Genomic DNA, 19,466 nt, shown 5'->3' with positions numbered 1-19,466 from the left:
TCTCAGTGGTAGCAGATGACAGAACAAGGAGTAATGGTCTCAAGTTGCAGTGGGGGAGGTTTAGTTTGGATATTAGGAAACACTTTTTCACTAGGAGGGTGGTGTAGCACTGGAATATGTTACCTAGGGAGGTGGTGGAATCTCCTTCCTTAGAAGTTTTTAAGGTCAGGCTTGCCAAAGCCCTGGCTGGGATGATTTAGTTGGGGATTGGTCCTGCTTTGAGCAGGGGGTTGGACTAGATGACCTCCTGAGGTCCCTTCCAACCCTGATATTCTATGGTTCTATGATTCTATAGGTGCAAATCCACTGAAGTCAATGGAGTTGCACCCTGCAGCAGCCACAGCACCCAGCTGCAAAAGCCCCCTGTCCGTATGCACAGTGCCAGCAGCTATATGGAATAGTCAAGAGTGCCCTTAACCAGACCCATGTCTTGCCATAAACTCAGAACAGCTGATCCCTACACCAGCCATGTGTGATCTTTCCATACCTGGGCCAAGGGGCTAGAGATGGGGAAGGGGCCCAGCTGTGCTGCACATCAGTGAGACTTCCTGGAGCCTGTAAAACTGCCAGGCAGTGGATGGAAGCGTTGGGGCCAACCGTGAATGCAGACAGAGCTGGCGGCCCAGAGAACAGGTCGTGTGCACTGAGATACCCGAAGCAGGCGATGCAAAGCCATTAGACTGATGAGTGAAGGTACTGGGAAGGGAGGGGAGGGGTGTTCACACTGCAGTCTCAGGGGAGCTAGCTAAGGTACCAGAGCAGTGAAGCCACGGCAGCAAGGGCTGGAGGGCTAAGTAATACACAGGGGTCCAGGAGGGCTTCTCCAGCCTGTGCTGTCATGGCTCCGGGACCCCAGCTAGCTCAGGTACTGCCACACGAGCTGCAATCACAGCCTGTGACTGCAGCGGACACAGACCCTCGGTGCAAAGTTGAGCTTTTCCAGGCCTCGAGGGCAGCAAGACCTTAAGGAAGAACACAAGACTCCCTCTATACTGATATACCCATGGTTAACCTGGCTGTCCCCTGACCTAGTCATAACCTGAGTCAGATTTGCAGTGTAGACAGAAAATGTGTCATTAACCAGGTTGAGTAACAGAGCTAAAGTCTGGGCCATCCAGGCATTGCCCTGGGCATCTGTGGGAACCTTGAGCTGCAGTAGGAAAGTATACGAGGCACTCTCATTTCCACTGGTTCTCTCTCCAGTGTCTGTGTTGAATAAACTTTGCTGTGTTCAAGAGGGTTTGCAGGGACTGCTGTGAGATGTTCTTGAGGGAGGGTTAAGTGGAGTCCAAAGCTACCCAGCTCAAACACCTAGCCCAGAGGAAAGGGTCACATGCCACAAGGTGCTGTGGGCCCTCTCAGACTGAGAACAAGGCAGAGGGGTGAGAGCCAAGGACATCAAGGACCCATCTGCCTGCAGCAAGGCTGCCTCAGTACCTTTGAGGATCTGGGCCTTGTGCCATCCTGCCATGTGGTGCCCCAGGCTCTGATCTGCAAGACCCACTTTGGGCTTCACTTGTATTGCCCCCAGCAGGATGGGGTAGAGGGTGGTGCTAAGCCAAGGGTCACTGGCATCACAAAGCCATGCCGTAGCCACCTGGTTGGTGACAGATCAGGGTCTCCTGACAGTAGGAGAGAGGTGAGGTGATGCGTTGGGCGTGGGAACCAGAGAGTAACTGGGGCTCAAAGATTTTCTCACTGACAAACAGGTGTTCCCACGTGCAAAGCAAGAGCGAAGATGACAAATACCGAGCTTCCACCACAGCTGCATTGCTGACTCAGATCGAGCCTCTAGCTCAATTTCCCCTCCTGCCTCCTCTCCAGACGTTCTCAAGCGCTTCTCCATCAGGTCCTTTTCAGAGGTGGTTTCTCAGACTCCAGGGAGGGACCAACCTGTATAATTCAAATCTAGACCTTCATTTTGAATGCCCCAACATTTTAGTCTGGGGTGGGGAGGATTTGGGGTTAGATTTGGCCCATTATAGGCGGCAGCTGCAAAATGTAGATCCCGGGTTTAGATTGTGACATCCCATCTCCCACCTTAGGGGTCAGGTTGGATCTGTCCTTTGCTTTGAGCCCAACTCTGAAATTCACAGTATAGTGTCTATTGCACAAGCAGTACCCTCATCTCGATTTACAATGGGTAAGGCCAAGGGCTACTCGCCATGACACCAACGTTTCTGCTCTCCCAGGGCCCCTCCCAAGCACTGCACTCACTGGAATTCACAGAGATCAGACCCAGAAGGGACATCCAGTCCAGCTGCTGCTCCTGGCTTCTCCTCCATGCTGTCCCCAGAGTATGTGGTCTTGTCTCACTGAGCACGTCTCAATGACCTTTCCTGACTGCTCCATTTTCTATTTGCTCTGGTGGCTTGAAGGTATGTGATCTAACCTGTACTTCTTTGATCTATTGTTGGGCAACCTTGACTAAGTCTTCACCATCCTTAATATTCTCGCTTAACTCTATGCACAGAGCTATCACAATACCCTCATCCTTCTTTCTTCTAGGAATTAAGTCCCTTTAGCCCTTCCTGTCACGTTGGACCTTTCACATTTATCACGATCACTTTTCTTTGCCTCCTCTCATTTATCTCCATCCGGTCAGCTGCCCAGCAATGCACACAGTAGACCAGATCCTCGGTGGCTACAAATGAGCTGAGTGGACAGAGCTATACAGATTTGCACCGGCTGCGGATATGATCCAGTGGTCCTCCCAGTAATCCCCCACCAGGGTACTGGGCTCCTCTGCATTCTTCCATGCAGCTTCTTTCTGCATAATCTCATGCTGATCTTTTCCTTTTTCATTACAGCAATACACTGCAAATCTGTATTTAATCTCTCCCCTACTATCCCCTTCCAAATCCCTGTCTGCACCGCTACTGCCCTCGCACCACTAACCCAGTTCCTTTTGGTCTTCCTCCATCACAGCAGTGACCAGAGGCTCAGCTGGGATCCGGGCCCACACTGGGCTAGAAGCTATCTGAACACAGAGGAAAAAGCAATCCCTGCCCCGAGATGTTTACAGTCGAAATCAGGGGTAGGCAACTTATGGCCCATGTGCCGAAGGCGGCACTCACACTGTCCGGGTCCTGGCCACTGGTCCGGGGGGCTCTGCATTTTAGTTTAATTTTAAATGAAGCTTCTTAAACATTTTAAAAACCTTATTTACTTTACATACAACACTAGTTTAGTTATATATTATAGACTTATAGAAAGAGACCTTCTAAAAAAATTAAAATGTATGACTGGCACGCTAAACCTTAAATTAAAGTGAATAAATGAAGACTTGGCAAGCCACTTCTGAAAGGCTGCCGACCCCTGGTCTAAATAGACCCAGAGTAGGAGGAGAAAGAGAGGGGAAGTCGTTTGCTCAAGGACACAGAGCAGGTGTGGCAGGGCTGGAATTAGAGTCCAGACCCCCTGACTCCCACATCTCTCAGTTAGCGAGCACTGCATTTTCCTATATTAAAGCCCCTTTGCTCAGCCCTTTAAATCTCCTCTCTTCCTGCCCTCTCACGCTTCCTGTCCTCGTGGCACTGGCAGTGCCTTCTCTTCATCTGCAATGCACAATGCACTTCCTGCGTGGGACCATTTACAAAGATACTGAACACCAGCCACCCCAGCGCTGACCCTGAGGGAACCCACCTACCGCTGCCAGCCATTCTGATTTCTGCGGACGCCAGGGAGCCGGCGGTTTGCTATTTGTGAGCCGATTCCTCCCTCACGCAGGGCTCTTTCCTTGCCAGGCTCTAGCACTCGAAACATTCAACTCAAATCAAAATCCATGACATCTGGGCGTCTTCCATGTCTGCCATCTTGGTGGCTTGATCATAGAAAGCCCAAGTGTGTTCATAGATTATAAAGCCAGAAAGCACCACTGTGATCAACTAGTTTGCCCTCGCGTCTAACTCAGGAGGTCTGTTCTCAGGGAAGCCAGGCTATTACTCACTAAAGTATTGGCCCGTAGGGGTTACTTAGTAATTCCCTTCTGATTAGATCCTTTTGTTACCACCTAACCGGTCAGCTACATTCTGGGTTTTATCCTCCTCCACCCTGGCAAAGGCACATTAGTTCTGGTGAAAAGGGCAGTGCTGCGAGCCCCTTGGAGCCCACAGCTCTTTGTTTCTGAGCAGAAAAGATAGAGCACAATGAAAACTCCTCCCCTACCACACTGCCTCCATGCCTTGACTCTGACCTGGAAGGGTGACCATTCATCCTCCATGCTGCATTCAGTCCTTGCCTCCTATGCTGACATCCCCACCCAGGGTGGGCCAATTGCAGCCTGGGTGATGCTGGAACTGGATCGAGACCTGCCAGTTCATTTCACACAGGCCACCAGAGACTTTCGCTCACCAGCTGACCTGGACTGGGCTCAAGCCAGAAATCTCTATGGGCCATTTCCAGTCTCTTGACCCATCCCCTCCCTATTTCCTTTCCCCATTTGAAGGCTGCTCTCAGTTCCTGCCGAGAAGGCCTGGGGAGTGTTTTGGATACGAGGTGGCAGAAACAGAGGGCTGAGGAAGGTGGAATAGTCTGAACTTGCCATTCAGGGAGTATTGCTGGATTGCATCTGTCTGCTTGGAATCCATGGGCCAGATCCTCAGCTGATGTAAATCAGCAGCTCCACTGAGTCAACTTCCACTATAAAACATACATGTTCTTTCCTTGTCATGTGGTACCACACCTGTTGACAATGAGTTATTGGGGTGAATTGACGAACACTTTCTGCCCCCAGAAACCCCAGTGCCAGCACTGGACCAACTGCACCGGAGGGCTAATCTTCCCCAGGCTGACCATCCGAGTGCTGGGTCTCTCCAGCTCTGCAATTTTCCATCACATCCCTCCCCACCTCCATGCTGAGAGGCTCCCAGTGGGGTGTGGATATATACACAGCCAGCCCATTTACAGCCCCTGGGGGTTAGTGAGGCGCGGCTGGGGACTGGGGCTGCCTCACTCATGGCCTTGGATTAACTGGGGCTTTACAGTTAATCCAATCGAGTTTATCTCCTGACATCATTTGACAGGTCTTTCCTGGGGACTGAAAAAAGACACTGGTTTGCCTGAGAGTGCCAGGGCCGACAAGCAGAACTAAGGAGGGAAGAAGGAAGAGAGAGAGAGACACCTCTGGAATGGGAAGATCTCAGATACCAAGGTAATGAGAGGAAGTGGAAGGAAAAGAGAGTCCCCAGAGGGCGAGGAATGCAAGAGGCTGCTAAGTGAATGCTGCAGAATTAAAGGGAAGCCAAGGCAGCAAGGCCTGCTCAGAGGGACCACACAGGAGCAGAACACAGTGCCTGTAAGATTGACCTAGGGGAATATTCACCTGGCAGGCCTGCTGAGGATCTAATTTAGACTCATCTGCAGCTCCCTCATCCCCTGTTTTTAGGACCGTGACACACCAAGGGGGCTAGGTCCTCAGCTGTGTAAATCAGCATCGTTCCACTGATTTCAGTGGAGTTCTACCAATTGACATCAGCTGAGGAGCTGGCCCTCTCTGTTTAATTCATAGGGGGCAGGCCAGGAAAGAGCCTCTAGTTAGATATAACTATGTAGAAAGCTTCTTACATTGGGAAAAGTTGTCCCCAGGGCATCCGCATTGCCTTCAGTGAACTTTCCTGGGGTACCCAAGAGCAGAATGTGCTCCACAGTCTCGCAGTTGCATAATCCCAACTATACATATAAAATGATGGGGTCTAAATTAGTTGTTACCACTCAAGAAAGGGATCTTGGAGTCATTGTAGATAGTTCTCTGAAAACATCGACTCAATGTGCAGCGGCAGTCAAAAAAGCCAACAGAATGTTGGGAATCATTAAGAAAGGGATAGATAATAGGACACAAAATATTATGTTGCCTCCATATAAATCCATGCTACGCCCACATCTTGAATACTGTGTTAAGATGTGATCACCCCATCTCAAAGAAGATATATTGGAACTGGAAAAGGTTTAGAAAAGGGCAACAAAAATTATTAGGGGTATGGAACGGCTTCCGTATGAGGAGAGATTAATAAGACTGGGACTTTTCAGCTTGGAATAGAGATGGCTAAGGGGGGATATGATTGCGGTCTATAAAATCATGACTTGTGTAGAGAAAGTAAATAAGGAAGTGTTGTTTACTCCTTCTCATAACACAAGAACTAGGGGTCACCAAATGAAATGAATAGGCAGCAGGTTTAAAAAAATAGAAGAAAGTATTTCTTCACACAACGCACAGTCAACCTGTGGAACTCCTTGCCAGAGGATGTTGTGAACGCCGAGACATAACAGGGTTCAAAAAAGAACTAGATAAATTCATGGAGGATAGGTCCATCAATGGCTATTAGCCAGGATGGACAGGGATGGTGTCCCTAGCCTCTGTTTGCCAGAAGCTGGGAATGAGTGACAGGGGATGGATCACTTGATGACGACCTGTTCTGTTCATTCCCTCTGGGGCACCTGGCGTTGGCCACTGTCGGAAGACAGGATACTGGGCTGGATGATCCCTTGGTCTGACCCAGTAGGACCATTCTTATGTTCTTATGGGGATAGGCTGGTGGTGACAGGGCTTCGAGGGGTCTCAGAGAATTGCCCGGTTCATCACTGATGGAGGCTACAAGAGCCAAGCTAAGATAGCTTGTTTCAATACATTTCTCAGGCTGATCGGAGAAGGGCTAGGGGGTGTCCAAAGCAGAGGAGGTAGCAAGGGGGACAGCTGAAAAGCAGTGGAGGTGAAAGTCGTGTCTGAGTCAGTCTTGCTCTGCTTTCGTTAGGCTTTACTGTGGGGCAGTTCTAGGGTCTGTGCGATCCAGCGGGTCAGACTAGCTGATCGCAATGGTCCCGGGATGAATGTGCCAACCCGGCTGCCTGCCTATTGTGTGGGTTATGGGGCAGCTCCTCCGCTGGTGGGACTCAGCATAGCTCCATTATTTCAACAGATCTGGGAAAAGTTACACGAGTTGAGCATCTGACCCTAGCTAGCAAAGATATTTCTCAGGCATCTACCAGCCTGGTATCTGAGCACAGATATTGACTAGGGACAGACCCAGAATAGTGACGAAGCCCAGTCCAACATGAAGAATAATAATTCCTAGCTTTTTATAGCACCTTTCATTCATAGATCTCAAAGCGCTCTACAGAGAAGGTCAGTGTTATTTACAGATGGGGAAACTGAGGCTCAGAGTGGTGAAATCACTTGTCCAGGGTCACCCAGCAGGCCAATGGCAGAGCCAGGAACAGAACCCAGGTCTCCCAGTCTGGTTGTCTACCCAGCCAAGTGAAGCTGATGCCTGATTGGCAATAAGAGCACTACCCAACCCAAGATCTCTACAGTCTGATAACAAACCCAGATAGACCCACAGGATTCACTTCCAACCGGAAATGCACGCAGAGCCATGCCCCTGCATCTCCAGCGTGTATCATGGTATGGTTGCAAGTAGCATCAGACCCTGAGAAGAACAGGGGTAGTCCCTGCTGGGCTCTGCAAGCCCATTGGAAGCACTTATCAGACTTGGCTGCATCGCTCCTCCCAGCACAGAGTCCCCTTGCACACTACATCAAAGCTCTGGACTATTTTGACTGGGTCTACAGCCTTGGGCAAGGCACCCCACTCTGAGCCTTGTGGATAGCGTTACTGGGGCTCCCTCTCCTCATCCCTCCTCTCCATCCATTCATCCCTCCCACCTCCCTCCCTTCCACTCCTCCATCCCCAACCTTCTCCTACATCCATCTCCCCCCTCCATCCATCCATCCCTCCCTCCCACAATCCCCATCCCTATGCCTCTTCTCCCTCCATCCCTCCCACATCCCTCCTCTCCATCCCTCCATCCCCATCCCTCCACATCCCTTCCTTCCATCCCCATACCTCCCCTCTATCCATCCCCTCCATCCTTCCCTCCCCACCCCTGCCCTCCATCCCCATGCCTTCCCTCTATCCATCCATCCATCCCCATCCCCCCTCCATCTCTCCCTTCCCATCCCTCTCCTCCTTCCCCATCTCTCCCCTCCATCCATCACCTCTGTCATAAATATAAAGGGAAGGGTAACCACCTTTCTGGATACAGTGCTATAAAATCCTGCCTGGCCAGAGGCAAAACCCTTTCACCTGTAAAGGGTTAAGAAGCTAAGGTAACGCCGCTGGCACCTGACCCAAAATGACCAATGAGGGGACGAGATACTTTCAAATCTGGAGTGGGGGGGACAAAGGGTTTGTCTGTCTGTGTGATGCTTTTGCCGGGAACAGATCAGAAATGCAGCCTTCCAACTCCTGTTAAGTTAGTAAGTAATCTAGCTAGAAATGCGTTCGATTTCCTTTTGTTTAATGGCTGGTAAAATAAGCTGTGCTGGATGGAATGTATATTCCTGTTTTTGTTTCTTTTTGTAACTTAAGGTTTTGCCTAGAGCGATTCTCTACGTTTTGAATCTGATTACCCTGTAAGGTATTTACCATCCTGATTTTACAGAGGTGATTCTTTTACCTTTTCTTTAATTAAAATTCTTCTTTTAAGAACCTGATTGATTTTTCATTGTTCTTAAGATCCAAGGGTTTGGGTCTGTGTTCACCTGTACAAATTGGTGAGGATTCTTATCAAGCCTTCCCCAGGAAAGGAGGTGTAGGGCTTGGGGGGATATTTTGGGGAAAGACGTCTCCAAGTGGGCTCTTTCCCTGTTCTTTGTTTAACACGCTTGGTGGTGGCAGCATACGGTTCAAGACCAAGGCAAAGTTTGTACCTTGGGGAAGTTTTTAGCCTAAGCTGGTAAGAATAAGCTTAGGGGGTCTTTCATGCAGGTCCCCACATCTGTACCCTAGAGTTCAGAGTGGGGAAGGAAGCTTGACAACCTCTATCCCTCCATCCCCACTCTCCATCCCTCCTTCCCATCCACCCACTCTATCCATCTGTCTATATAGTTATGGTCCATTGAGCCTCTGGGAGTTCGATGGACCCTAGCACTGGAAATTAAGGATGCACTAAATCAGATCAGGTGCGGGGGGACAAGGAATGGAGGAGGAAGGAGGCTGGGAGAGTGAGAGCGAGCAAGCAGGAGTGGACACTTAGCAATTCCGGGAGAATCCCCTTGTGTTTACAGCCCACTGTACCTGGGCCCGGGTGCCACAGCAACAAGACCACACAACTTTCAGTGCACAAAGCCGACCCCTCAGCCAGCCCAAACCCCAGTGACAGTCAGACACCCCCACCCCCTGGCTCTTCAGCTCTGCATGGTGGCTCTGGGGTGGGTGGTTGCAAGGCCCAGGCTCTGCAAGGCCGCACGGCATGGCACTGCATGGCACCTGACATCCTCCTGGGAACAACGGCCCTTTCTGTCTCTCCTTGGCCCAGGCCTGCACCTGCCAGTTCAGGGCTGCTTAGAAATACCAACTGCTCTCTCCAGCGTCCTGTCCCTGCTCTCACTGGTCACCGGTTCCGGCCGCGTCTGTGGTCAGCGCTACCTGTGGCTGGCCGTGTGGGGCTGCCCACCCTGCAGAGATGGGACAAGCTGCTGGGCTGGAGCTGATCTGCAATGATCCCTTTGACTGAGCTAATGGGGCCCAGGAGGGACCCCAGGCAGTCCAGTTAGGCACAGGATGGTTAACAGGCCCACGGGCCGAGGAGTTAGAGAGTAGTTCCAAAGGAGGGAGGCTTCCTCCACCCAGACCGGGGCTGTGTATGTTACTGGGTGGGGAAGTAAGACATGGAGGAGAGGGGAACAGACAGATCTTGATGGTGCCAGGGTGACTTCCGCTAGGTTATACTTTTGTCAAGTTCCAGGACTGCCCACCACACCCAGCTCTTCCCTTCCCACCCTGGCGCCAGCCACCCTGGCCCTCCTCTTGCTGTGGAAAGCCATCCCATGAATTCATTCTGGCTTTCCCCACCGGAAGTAGGGGAGGCGTGCAGCACCACATGGAGCTGCGTGGAGCTAGTCAGGAATGTCGGGCTCTCTGACAATGAACACACCCAAAGAACAATGCAGAGCCCCCTCCAGGGAAATACCAAGTGACACAGGCCCCTCTTTGGACAGGATGGAAGCCTGGAAAAGGGTGCCACGTGATCATATAGAACAGTGTCTGCTCAAATCCTCAGTCATGGACATGGAACTGCTCTCTCAATCTATTTGCTCTATAATGCTCCTAGCACAGAATTCCCATGTCACCTTCGGGAATGGCTGGGGTACCCCCACAGCAGGGCTAGATGCCATCAGTGGAGCAAAGGAGGGCTACCAAGATTGACAGAACATGGAAACTGAATCCCACTAAGGAGGGGCGTTCCTTCCAGGCCAGGGTTAGACACCGCCAGCCAAGGAGCATAGCGGACAGCAGGCATTCGGTTCTCCTCTCACTCACACTGGCTTGACCCCAATGTTACGCACCTGACTTCAGTGAAGTCACTCCTGATTTACCCAGGTGTAAGAGAGAAGAGAATAAGGCCCCATGTTTGAAAGAACAGAAGCTGAATTCCATCATCTACTCAGGAGGGTGCGTCTGCTCCAGATGAGAGCTGAGGGTCTCTGAGTGCAACGGGGAGGAGGATGCCAAACTACATAAACATGCAGGCCATATATCACCATAGGCATTATGGTTGAGGGGCACTGGACCATTTTAACAGCCCTATAATGTGACCTGGCTCCACATCTGCCCTCCAGCAGCTACCCCCACTTCCTCGCCACTGAACCCACAGGAGGTATGGATCCTTACCCTGGTGGGATGGAGGCCCTGGTACTCAGGATTGCAACCCGCTGCGTGCCAGGCCTGTTCAGGTTGTTCTGCCCAGGAAGCTGGGTGCCTGTGGGAGCGCTCTGACTTCGGGAGAAGGTGGCCACTTGCGTGCCGCTAGGGGACCGGGCCTGTTCCGTTTTAGCTGCCCCCCCGGTTGTCATGGTGCCCGCGGACCACAATGCTGTGCCGTTGAAAGTGTTGCTCTGCCTAACAGCCAGAGTCCCATTGCCGTTGCCCACATACACCTTCCTCCGCTGCGAGGCCAGGATGGCATTGGAGGCTGCCCTGGTGCTGTTGACCAGCAGGCACTGCTGGCAGGAACACGGCTGCCCGGAGTTGGTGCCCACAGGCCAGGACTGGGACTTGGGGATGGAGCCCATGGTGAGTGGGTATGCCAGATCCATGCGGCGCCGGAGCCGGCGCTTCCGCTGTGTCTGCCGGTTCATCTGCGACATGCTGTTGAAGTAGATCAGGTAGCAGAAGCCCAGAGAGGAGAGGTCCAGCCACGGGTGCTGCTTCTCATAGGCATTCTGGATGGTGATGCAAATATCCATGTCATAGGGGGTCCAGGAGTTGTTGTCATTCTCCCACTCCCACACGATCCCCTTGCCAGGGGCCGAGGAGGGGTCATAGAAGTTCCTCCTCACTGGACGCATGGTCCCTGGGGGAAAGAAGAACACAGAAAAGGGATGCTGAGCTTCCTCTCCATGGGTCAGACACACTAGCTCGTGTGAGGAATGGAGCCCTCCGAGGTGAGCCTGGCCGATCCAGGTCAGGCTGGGAGACCTCTCCAGGTGAGATAGGATTTCACACCCTGGGATGGTCCTTCAAGCCCTAGCTTTCCTAACACCTGAGCAGAGCTTGTTCCCAGCTATCACCCTGGGCTTTTTACACCCATCAGGGCCAGATCCTCAGCTGGTGTAAATCAGCACTGACTTCAATGCAGCAATGCCAATTTACTCCCACTGAGATTCTGGCCCTCTATAATTATTGGAAGCAAAACCCACTTATATTATTACAGACACATATACCCTGAGCCCGATTCGCCTCTCGCCCTGGGATAGGCAATGGGGTTACCCTGGCTTTACTCCAGTGTAAGGGAGAGGAGAATTAGAGCCACAGAACCCGCTTTGCTTAAAAAGATGGGGCTGAGTAGCCACTACCTTCCAAGCTGATACCAGGGTAATTCCACTCGAACCCACAGAGTCGCACTTTAGTAACAGAGCAGCAAGTCAGCCCCCGTTATTTAGCACCTGGGCACCAAGGTCAGCACAGTGGGGCTTAGCCCTGAGTTGGAGGGGCCACCCATTCAAAGCTTGGAGGGGCCATTCAATGCTTGGTTCAGCCTGCCAACCAGGAGCCAGTTAGTGTTAACTAGTGACAATGGGTTTTGTGGGATCAACACCTGAGCCTTAGGAAATGGTCTGAACAAATTCATTCCACACAAGCTATGGAACACCAACATTTTGACTCAGATAGAGTCGGTGACCTACCTGTGAAAGGTTCCATTCCCCCGTTACCAACCGCACAAGCCACAGTAGGCCCCCACATATTGCATAAGCCATTGGCCATGGAGTCGGGAGTGGGAACAGCACTGGGGCCACAGCCCGATCACATTTTGGCTGGGCCAAACCTGAGCATTGCTGTAACCCCGAGAGCCAGGTTCCAACACGATCAAAAAATTTACACCTTGTTTCTAGTCTGATTTTGTCTAGCTTCAACTTCTAGCCATTGGATCATTTTCAACCATTCTCTACTAGATTGGAGGGCCCATTGTTAAATATTTGTTTCCCATGTAGGTACTTATAGACTGTAATCAAGTCAGCCCCTAACCTTCTCTTTGGGTATGTCTACACTGCAATAAAAGACTCATGGCATGGCCACAACTGGCCCAGGTCAGCTCACTTGGGCTTGTGGGGCTCCAGCTGCAGGGCTAACAACTGCAGTGTAGATGTTGGGGTTTGGTCTGGAGCCCGGCCTCTGAAACCCCATGAGTGCGGAGGGTCTCAGAGGCCAGGCTTTTCCCTGACCCTTCGCCAATTTATCAACATCCGTCTTGAACTGTGGGCACCAGAACTGGACACAGGATTCCAGCAGTGGTCACACCAGTGCCAAACACAAGGGTGCTCATACTTGAGATGCCCCTGTTTATACATTCCAGGACTGCGTTGGCTTTTGGTCCGTGTCGCACCCAGAGCTCACATTCAGCTGATTGTTCACCATGACCCCCAAATCTGTTTTAGAGTCACTGCACCCCAGGATAGAGTCCCCCATCTGGTAAGTACAGCTGACATTCTTTGTTCCTAGGTGTATACATTTACACAGAGCCGTAGTAAAACACATACTGTTGGCTTGCACTGTTTACCAAGAAATCCAGATCACTCTGAATCAATGACCTGTCCTCTTCATTATTTTCCGCCCCCTCAATTTTTGTGTCATCTGCAAACTTTATCAGCTGATTTTGTGTTTTCTTCCAAGTAACTGATAAAAAGGTTAAATAGCAAAGGCCAAGAACTGAGCCCTGTGGGACTCCACTGGAAACAGACCTGCTTGATGACGACTGCCCATTTACAATTACACTTACCATCAACTCAGGGGACAGTGGAAACACCTTTAGCCACAGAATCTTTGTCGGCCTCGCCTGGCCTAGCAAAACTTAATACCCTTCCCAGAGTGCAGTTTGTAGGCAGCAGCAAAGAATTCTACGGGTATGTCTACAGTACAGAATTATTTCAAAATTATTCTATTCGAATTTTCGGAAGCTATTTTATACATTTGGTCTTGTGTATCCCCACTAAAGCACATGAATTCGGCGGAGTGTGTCCACAGTACCAAGGCTAGCATCGAATGTCAGAGCAGTGCACTGTGGGTAGCTATCCCACAGTCCCCGCCACCCATTGGAATTCTGGGTTAAGCTCCCAGTGCATGACAGGGCAAAAACATTCTTGGGGTGTTTCTGGGTGTGTGTCATCAGTCGCTCCTCCCTCCATGAAAGCTACGGCAGACAATCGTTTCGTTCCTGTCAAGGTTCCTTCCCCACTCTGAACGCTAGGGTACAGATGTGGAGACCTGCATGAAAACCTCCTAAGCTTACTTTTACTAGCTTAGGTTAAAACGTCCCCAAGGTACAAACTATTTTACCCTTTGCCCTTGGACTTTCGCTGCCACCACCAAATGTCTAACACCGGTATTATTATTATTAGGAAAGAGTTAGTTTGGAAACAACTTTTCCCCCAAAATCCTCCCAAATCTTACCCCCTTTTTTCTGGGGAAGGTTTGATAAAAATCCTCACCAATTTGCATAGGTGACCACAGACCCAAACCCTTGGATCTTAAGAACAATGAAAAAGCATTCAGTTTCTTAAAAGAAGAATTTTAATAGAAGAAAAAGTAAAAAGAATCACCTCTGTAAGATCAGAATGGTAAATACCTTACAGGGTAATCAGATTCAAAACATATAGAATCCCTCTAGGCAAAACCTTAAGTTACAAAAAGACACAAAAACAGGAATATACATTCCATTCAGCACAGCTTATTTTCTTAGCCATTTAAAGAAATCAGAATCTAATGCATATCTAGCTAGATTACTTACTCAGTTTCCAAGACTCCATTCCTGTTCTGTCCCCGGCAAAAGCATCATACAGAAAGACCCAGACCCTTTGTTTCTCCCCCCTCCAGCTTTGAAAGTATCTTGTCTCCTCATTGGTCATTGTGGTCAGGTGCCAGTGAGGTTATCCTAGCTTCTTAACCCTTTTCAGGTGAAAGGGTTTTTCCTCTGGCCAGGAGGGATTTAAAAGGTGTTTACCCTTCCCTTTATATTTATGACAGTGCCTTTTTGGCATGCAGAAGCCATACGGCTTTCAGCAGACGGTGCAGTATGGTGCACCGCTTCTCTCCTGGTACTATGAATCCACCTCGCATTTCCTCTCGTCTTTCTACATAATCCCTATAAGTATCTACTCTTTCTCTTCCTCATTGACCACTTCTGCTGCCAACTCTGCTCTCCCGCTCTTGGCACACTACCGAACTTCTCCACGTTGTCTGTCCTGGGCTCCCGCCTCCGTGAAAGCTACAGAAGACAACCATTTCCTGCCTTTTTTCGGCTATCGTGAACTGAACAGCATCTCTTCAGTTGCCACTCTGCTCTCCTACGTTTCGCGCCCTTTTTCCAGGATTACCGGTGCAGGCGCCATAGCGTGGCAAGCATGGAGCCCAATCAGATCTCTGCTGCAGTTTTGACCATTGTAAATACATCGCGCATTATCCAGCAGTGTGTGCAGTACCTGCAAAACCGGGCGAGGAAGCGACGACAGCGCGATTACTATACTGATGAGGACATGGACACAGACGTTCCTAGAAGCACGGCATGTGGCGATTGGGAGATCATGGTGGAGTTGGGCCAGGTTCATGCCATGGAACGCCAATTCTGGGCCCGGGAAACAAGCACAGACTGGTGGGACAGCACAGTGTTGCAGGTATGGGATGATTCCCAGTGGCTGCGAAACTCTCATATGCGTAGGGCCACTTTCATGGAACTTTATGACTTGCTGTCCCCTTCCCTGAAGTGCAAAGACACCAAAATGAGAGCAGACCTCACAGCTGAGAAGCGAGTGGCCATAGCCCTGTGGAAGTTTGCAACGCCCGACAGCTACCGGTCAGTCGGGAATCAGTTTGGGGTGGGCAAATCTACTGTGAGGGCTGCTGTGCTGCAAGAAGCCAACGCAATCATTGACCAGCTGCTATCAAGGGTAGTAACTTTGGGACATGTGCAGACCATTGTGGATGGCTTTAATGCACTGGGGTTCCCTAACTGTGGCAGGGCGATAGATGGAACGCATATCCCTATCTTGGCCCCGGAACAGCGGGGCGGCCAGTAGGTAAACCGCAAGGGGTACTTTTCCATGGTGCTGCAAGCACTGGTGGATCACAAGGGACGTTTCACCAACATCAACATGGGATGGCCGGGAAAGGTGCATGATGCTCGCATCTTCAGGAACTCTGGTCTGTTTGAACAGCTGCAGGAAGGGACTTACTTCCCAGACCAGAAAATTACTGTTGGGGATGTTGAAATGCCTATAGTTATCCTTGGGGACCCAGCCTACCCCTTAATGCCCTGGCTCATGATGCCATACACAGGCCCCCCCTGGACAGTAGTAAGGAGCAGTTCAGCTATAGGCTGAGCAAGTGCAGAATGTGCTTTTGGACATTTGAAAGCGCGCTGGCGCAGTTTACTGACTCGGTTATATCTCAGCATAACCAATACTCCAATTGTAATTGCTGCTTGTTGTGTGCTCCACAATATCTGTGAGAGTAAGGGGGAGACGTTTAGGGTGGGGTGGGAGGTTGAGACAACTCGCCTGGCGGCCAATTTCGCACAGCCAGACAACAGGGCGATTAGAAGGGTGCGCTGCACATCAGAGAAGCTTTGAAAGCCAGTTTCATGACTGGCCAGGGTACGGTGTGACAGTTTGTTTGCTTCTCTTGAAGTTACCTGCCCCCTATATATATGAAAGGAAATAAAGTCACAATTGTTTAAAAAACGTTCTTTATTATTTGTTGCACAACACATTGAGAGAAATCAGAAGGTAGATCAGGGGAGGAGAGGGGGTATTTGGTTAGGGGGGTGGAGAAGGAAGGAAGGACAAGTCCAGAAACCAAATCAAAATTTCGGATATGCCAGCTTTCGGCTGCTTGTGCAATCCTCTGGGGTTGAGTGTGTGGGTCCCTGTAGCCTTCCCCCCCCACATGTTCTTGGGTGTCTGGATGAGGAGGCTATGGAACTTGGGGAGGAGAGAGGGCGGTTATAGAGGGGCTGCAGCGGCAGTCTGTGGTCTTGCTGCCTTTCCCGCATTAGATCCACCTTACAGTGGAGCATGTCAGTTTGCTCCCTCATGAGCTTGACCATAGCATCCTGCCTGCTCTCATCGCACGCGTCCCTCCTCTCTTTGTGTTCATGTAACGCTTTACGGGACTCCACAATTGTTTGCCTCCACGCATTCAACTGGGCCCTATCAGTGTGGGAGGACTGCATGAGCTCAGTGAACATGTCGTCCCGAGTTTGTTTTTTCCACCTTCTAATCTGGACCAGCCTCTGGGATGGAGTAGATAGGGGCCCTGTTGAAACACTTGCACCTGCGGGAGGAGAAAAAGGGAGGGTCGTATTTTAAAAGATACATTTTAGAGAACAAAGGGGACACTCTTTCTCAGTGAAACAGGCAATTCACAGTACACAGCACATGTTCTTTCTGTACAAGGTCGCATCTTGCCTCTTATACTGAAGTGCCTGCCACTCTGGTGCGAGTAAGCCACCACACGCGGCCGGGCAACAGAATTCAGCTTGCAGGCAGCCACGGTAAGCCCTAGGGGCATGCGGGGTTCTGCTTCTTCTGCATTCATTTCAATGCTTACAAACTGCCGGGCCCCATTTCCCATAGCAACCAAAGCCTGGTGGATTTGCCATATAAAAGGAGGGCCTGCAGGCTCTCTGGGATGATCGCTTCATACAACACCCCCTGCCCCGCACCCACCACGTGGCTGCGATAAGGCTCTGAGCAGGGATGAGCTCTTTAAACTAAACACCAACAGCCCAGCATGGCTGGGTTTCCCCCCAGCCCCCCACCGCGTGGCTCCGATCAGGCTCTCACTCACCAGAAGTGCTTTGTCCAGGCTCATGGTCCGGGAGCCCGCCTTGGGAGTGGGGGAGGCTGTTGGCTCCAGCGTTAAGACTAGTTCCTGGCTAGGGGGGAAAACAGATTCCCCAGTTGCCACCTGTGCACTGTCGTCGTCGTCCTCCTCCTCTTCGTCCTCCAATAACTCATCCACCTTGCTCCGTGCAACTCCCCCCTTGCAGGTGTCCATGGACAGTGGTGGGGTAGTGGTGGCATCACCCCCCATAATTGCATGCAGCTCATGGTAGAAGCAGCATGTATGGGGCTGTGACCCAGAGGCCCGTTCGCCTCCCTGGCTTTTTGATACACCTGAGCTTGCCTGAGCTCCTTGATTTTTGTACAACACTGTTCTGTGTCCTTGGAGTAGGTTCTTTCTGTCATGGCCCTGGAGATTTTAGCGTACGTATTCACATTTCTTTTTTTGGAACGTAGTTCTGCCATAACAGATTCATCTCCCCAACATGCGATGAGATCCAGTACCTCCCTTTCGGACCATGCTGGAGCTCATCTGCGAATCCGGGACTGTGTGGTCTCTTGTGATGGTGGACTAGGCTAGGCAGCAGTTCTGGAGAAAAGGACGTAGGGGTTACAGTGGACGAGAAGTTGGATATGAGTCAACAGTGTGCCCTTGTTGCCAAGAAGGCCAATGGCATTTTGGGATGTATAAGTAGGGGCATTGCCAGCAGATCGAGGGACGTGATCATTCCTCTCTATTTGACATTAGTGAGGCCTCATCTGGAGTACTGTGTCCAGTTTTGGGCCTCACACTACAAGAAGGATGTGGAAAAATTGGAAAACGTCCGGCGGAGGGCAACAAAAATGATTAGGGGACTGGAACACATGAGTTATGAGGAGAGGCTGAGGGAACTGGGATTGTTGAGTCTGCGGAAGAGAGGAATGAGGGGGGATTTGATAGCTGCTTTCAACTACCTGAAAGGGGGTTCCAAAGAGGATGGATCTAGACTGTTCTCAGTGGTGGAAGAGGACAGAACAAGGAGTAATGGTCTCAAGTTGCAGTGGGGGAGGTTTAGGTTGGATATTAGGAAACACTTTTTCACTAGGAGGGTGGTGAAGCACTGGAATGCGTTACCTAGGGAGGTGGTGGAATCTCCTTCCTTAGAAGTTTTTAAGGTCAGGCTTGACAAAGCCCTGGCTGGGATGATTTAGTTGGGGATTGGTCCTGCTTTGAGCAGGGGGTTGGATTAGATGACCTCCTGAGGTCCCTTCCAACCCTGATATTCTATGATTCTAGGGCTTGGGGGGAAGAGGTCTGTTTGTTGACCATCACTACGGCTTCCATTCGCACAGTTGCTCTCCCATTCACACGCTGACTAAGCCCAGTTTGCTTAGCTTGCAATCAGAGAGCATGCTGCCCAAAGTGGCAAAGCCGGTTCTCTTGGCACCCTGGAAGAACATTCTTTGAAGCCAGAAGCACCTACGGCAGCATGCTGAGTTTTGCTTCCTATTCTACCAGCTGCTGGGGTGGCTTGGTTTGGGAGTCGGCACCACGGGCCCAGGACTGCACTACAATCTTTTGCCCCCTCAGCAATGTCATTTTGGGGGGTGATTTTTGGCACCATTTCTATACCAGCAAAAGCCCTAGTGTAGACATGGCTACGACGGTAGAAAAGGCCTTGGTCCATTACAGCTTATTTTGCTCAGGGAAGTGGAACAACTCTTGCCAGTAAAAGCAGCATCCATGCTAGGAGGGTTTGCGGTACAGCTATACTGGGATAACAGCACCAGAGACTCTGCTCAAGCCTGAGCGTCCCTTCAGCTTTCAACCCTTTACACTCTCTCTTCCAGGCCTTGCATCATGAGCCCATAGCCTCTCTGCAGTGAGGAAGGGTGGTTCAAGGCTACGTCACTAGCCTCAGGTCCCCGTGTGTAAAAATGGAGCTAACACAAGGCTGTTGGGAAACGTAAATGTACTAACAAGATGACAGTGACGGGAGACTGCCAAATTGGTGCCAATGCCCCTTCCCCAGGGCCTGGGCTTAACCCACCCCAGTCCTTCCCCAGAGGAGCACTGAAATGGTCACATCTCTCGCTCGGAAGCAATGGGGGCCAGCTTTCAGCCTAGAAGTCAGAGGTACAAGAGTATAACC

The 19,466-nt window shown here is 50.8% G+C and overlaps 1 protein-coding gene across 2 annotated transcripts in view; it reads right to left on the bottom strand.

Moving 5' to 3' along the window:
• The window catches only part of DTX1 (deltex E3 ubiquitin ligase 1), a 104,187-nt gene that overhangs the window by 30,128 nt on the left and 54,593 nt on the right, over window positions 1–19,466 (bottom strand). For both annotated transcript variants that reach the window (XM_037878913.2, XM_037878915.2), the window contains exon 3: window positions 10,670–11,351. In XM_037878913.2, coding sequence (XP_037734841.1) covers window positions 10,670–11,351 — 682 coding nt within the window. The remainder of the gene's footprint in view (window positions 1–10,669; window positions 11,352–19,466) is intronic.

This window comes from Chelonia mydas, chromosome 15, assembly GCF_015237465.2.
Source record: "Chelonia mydas isolate rCheMyd1 chromosome 15, rCheMyd1.pri.v2, whole genome shotgun sequence".
NCBI lineage: Eukaryota > Metazoa > Chordata > Testudines > Cheloniidae > Chelonia > Chelonia mydas.
This window is presented reverse-complemented; position numbering and strand designations above follow the sequence as displayed.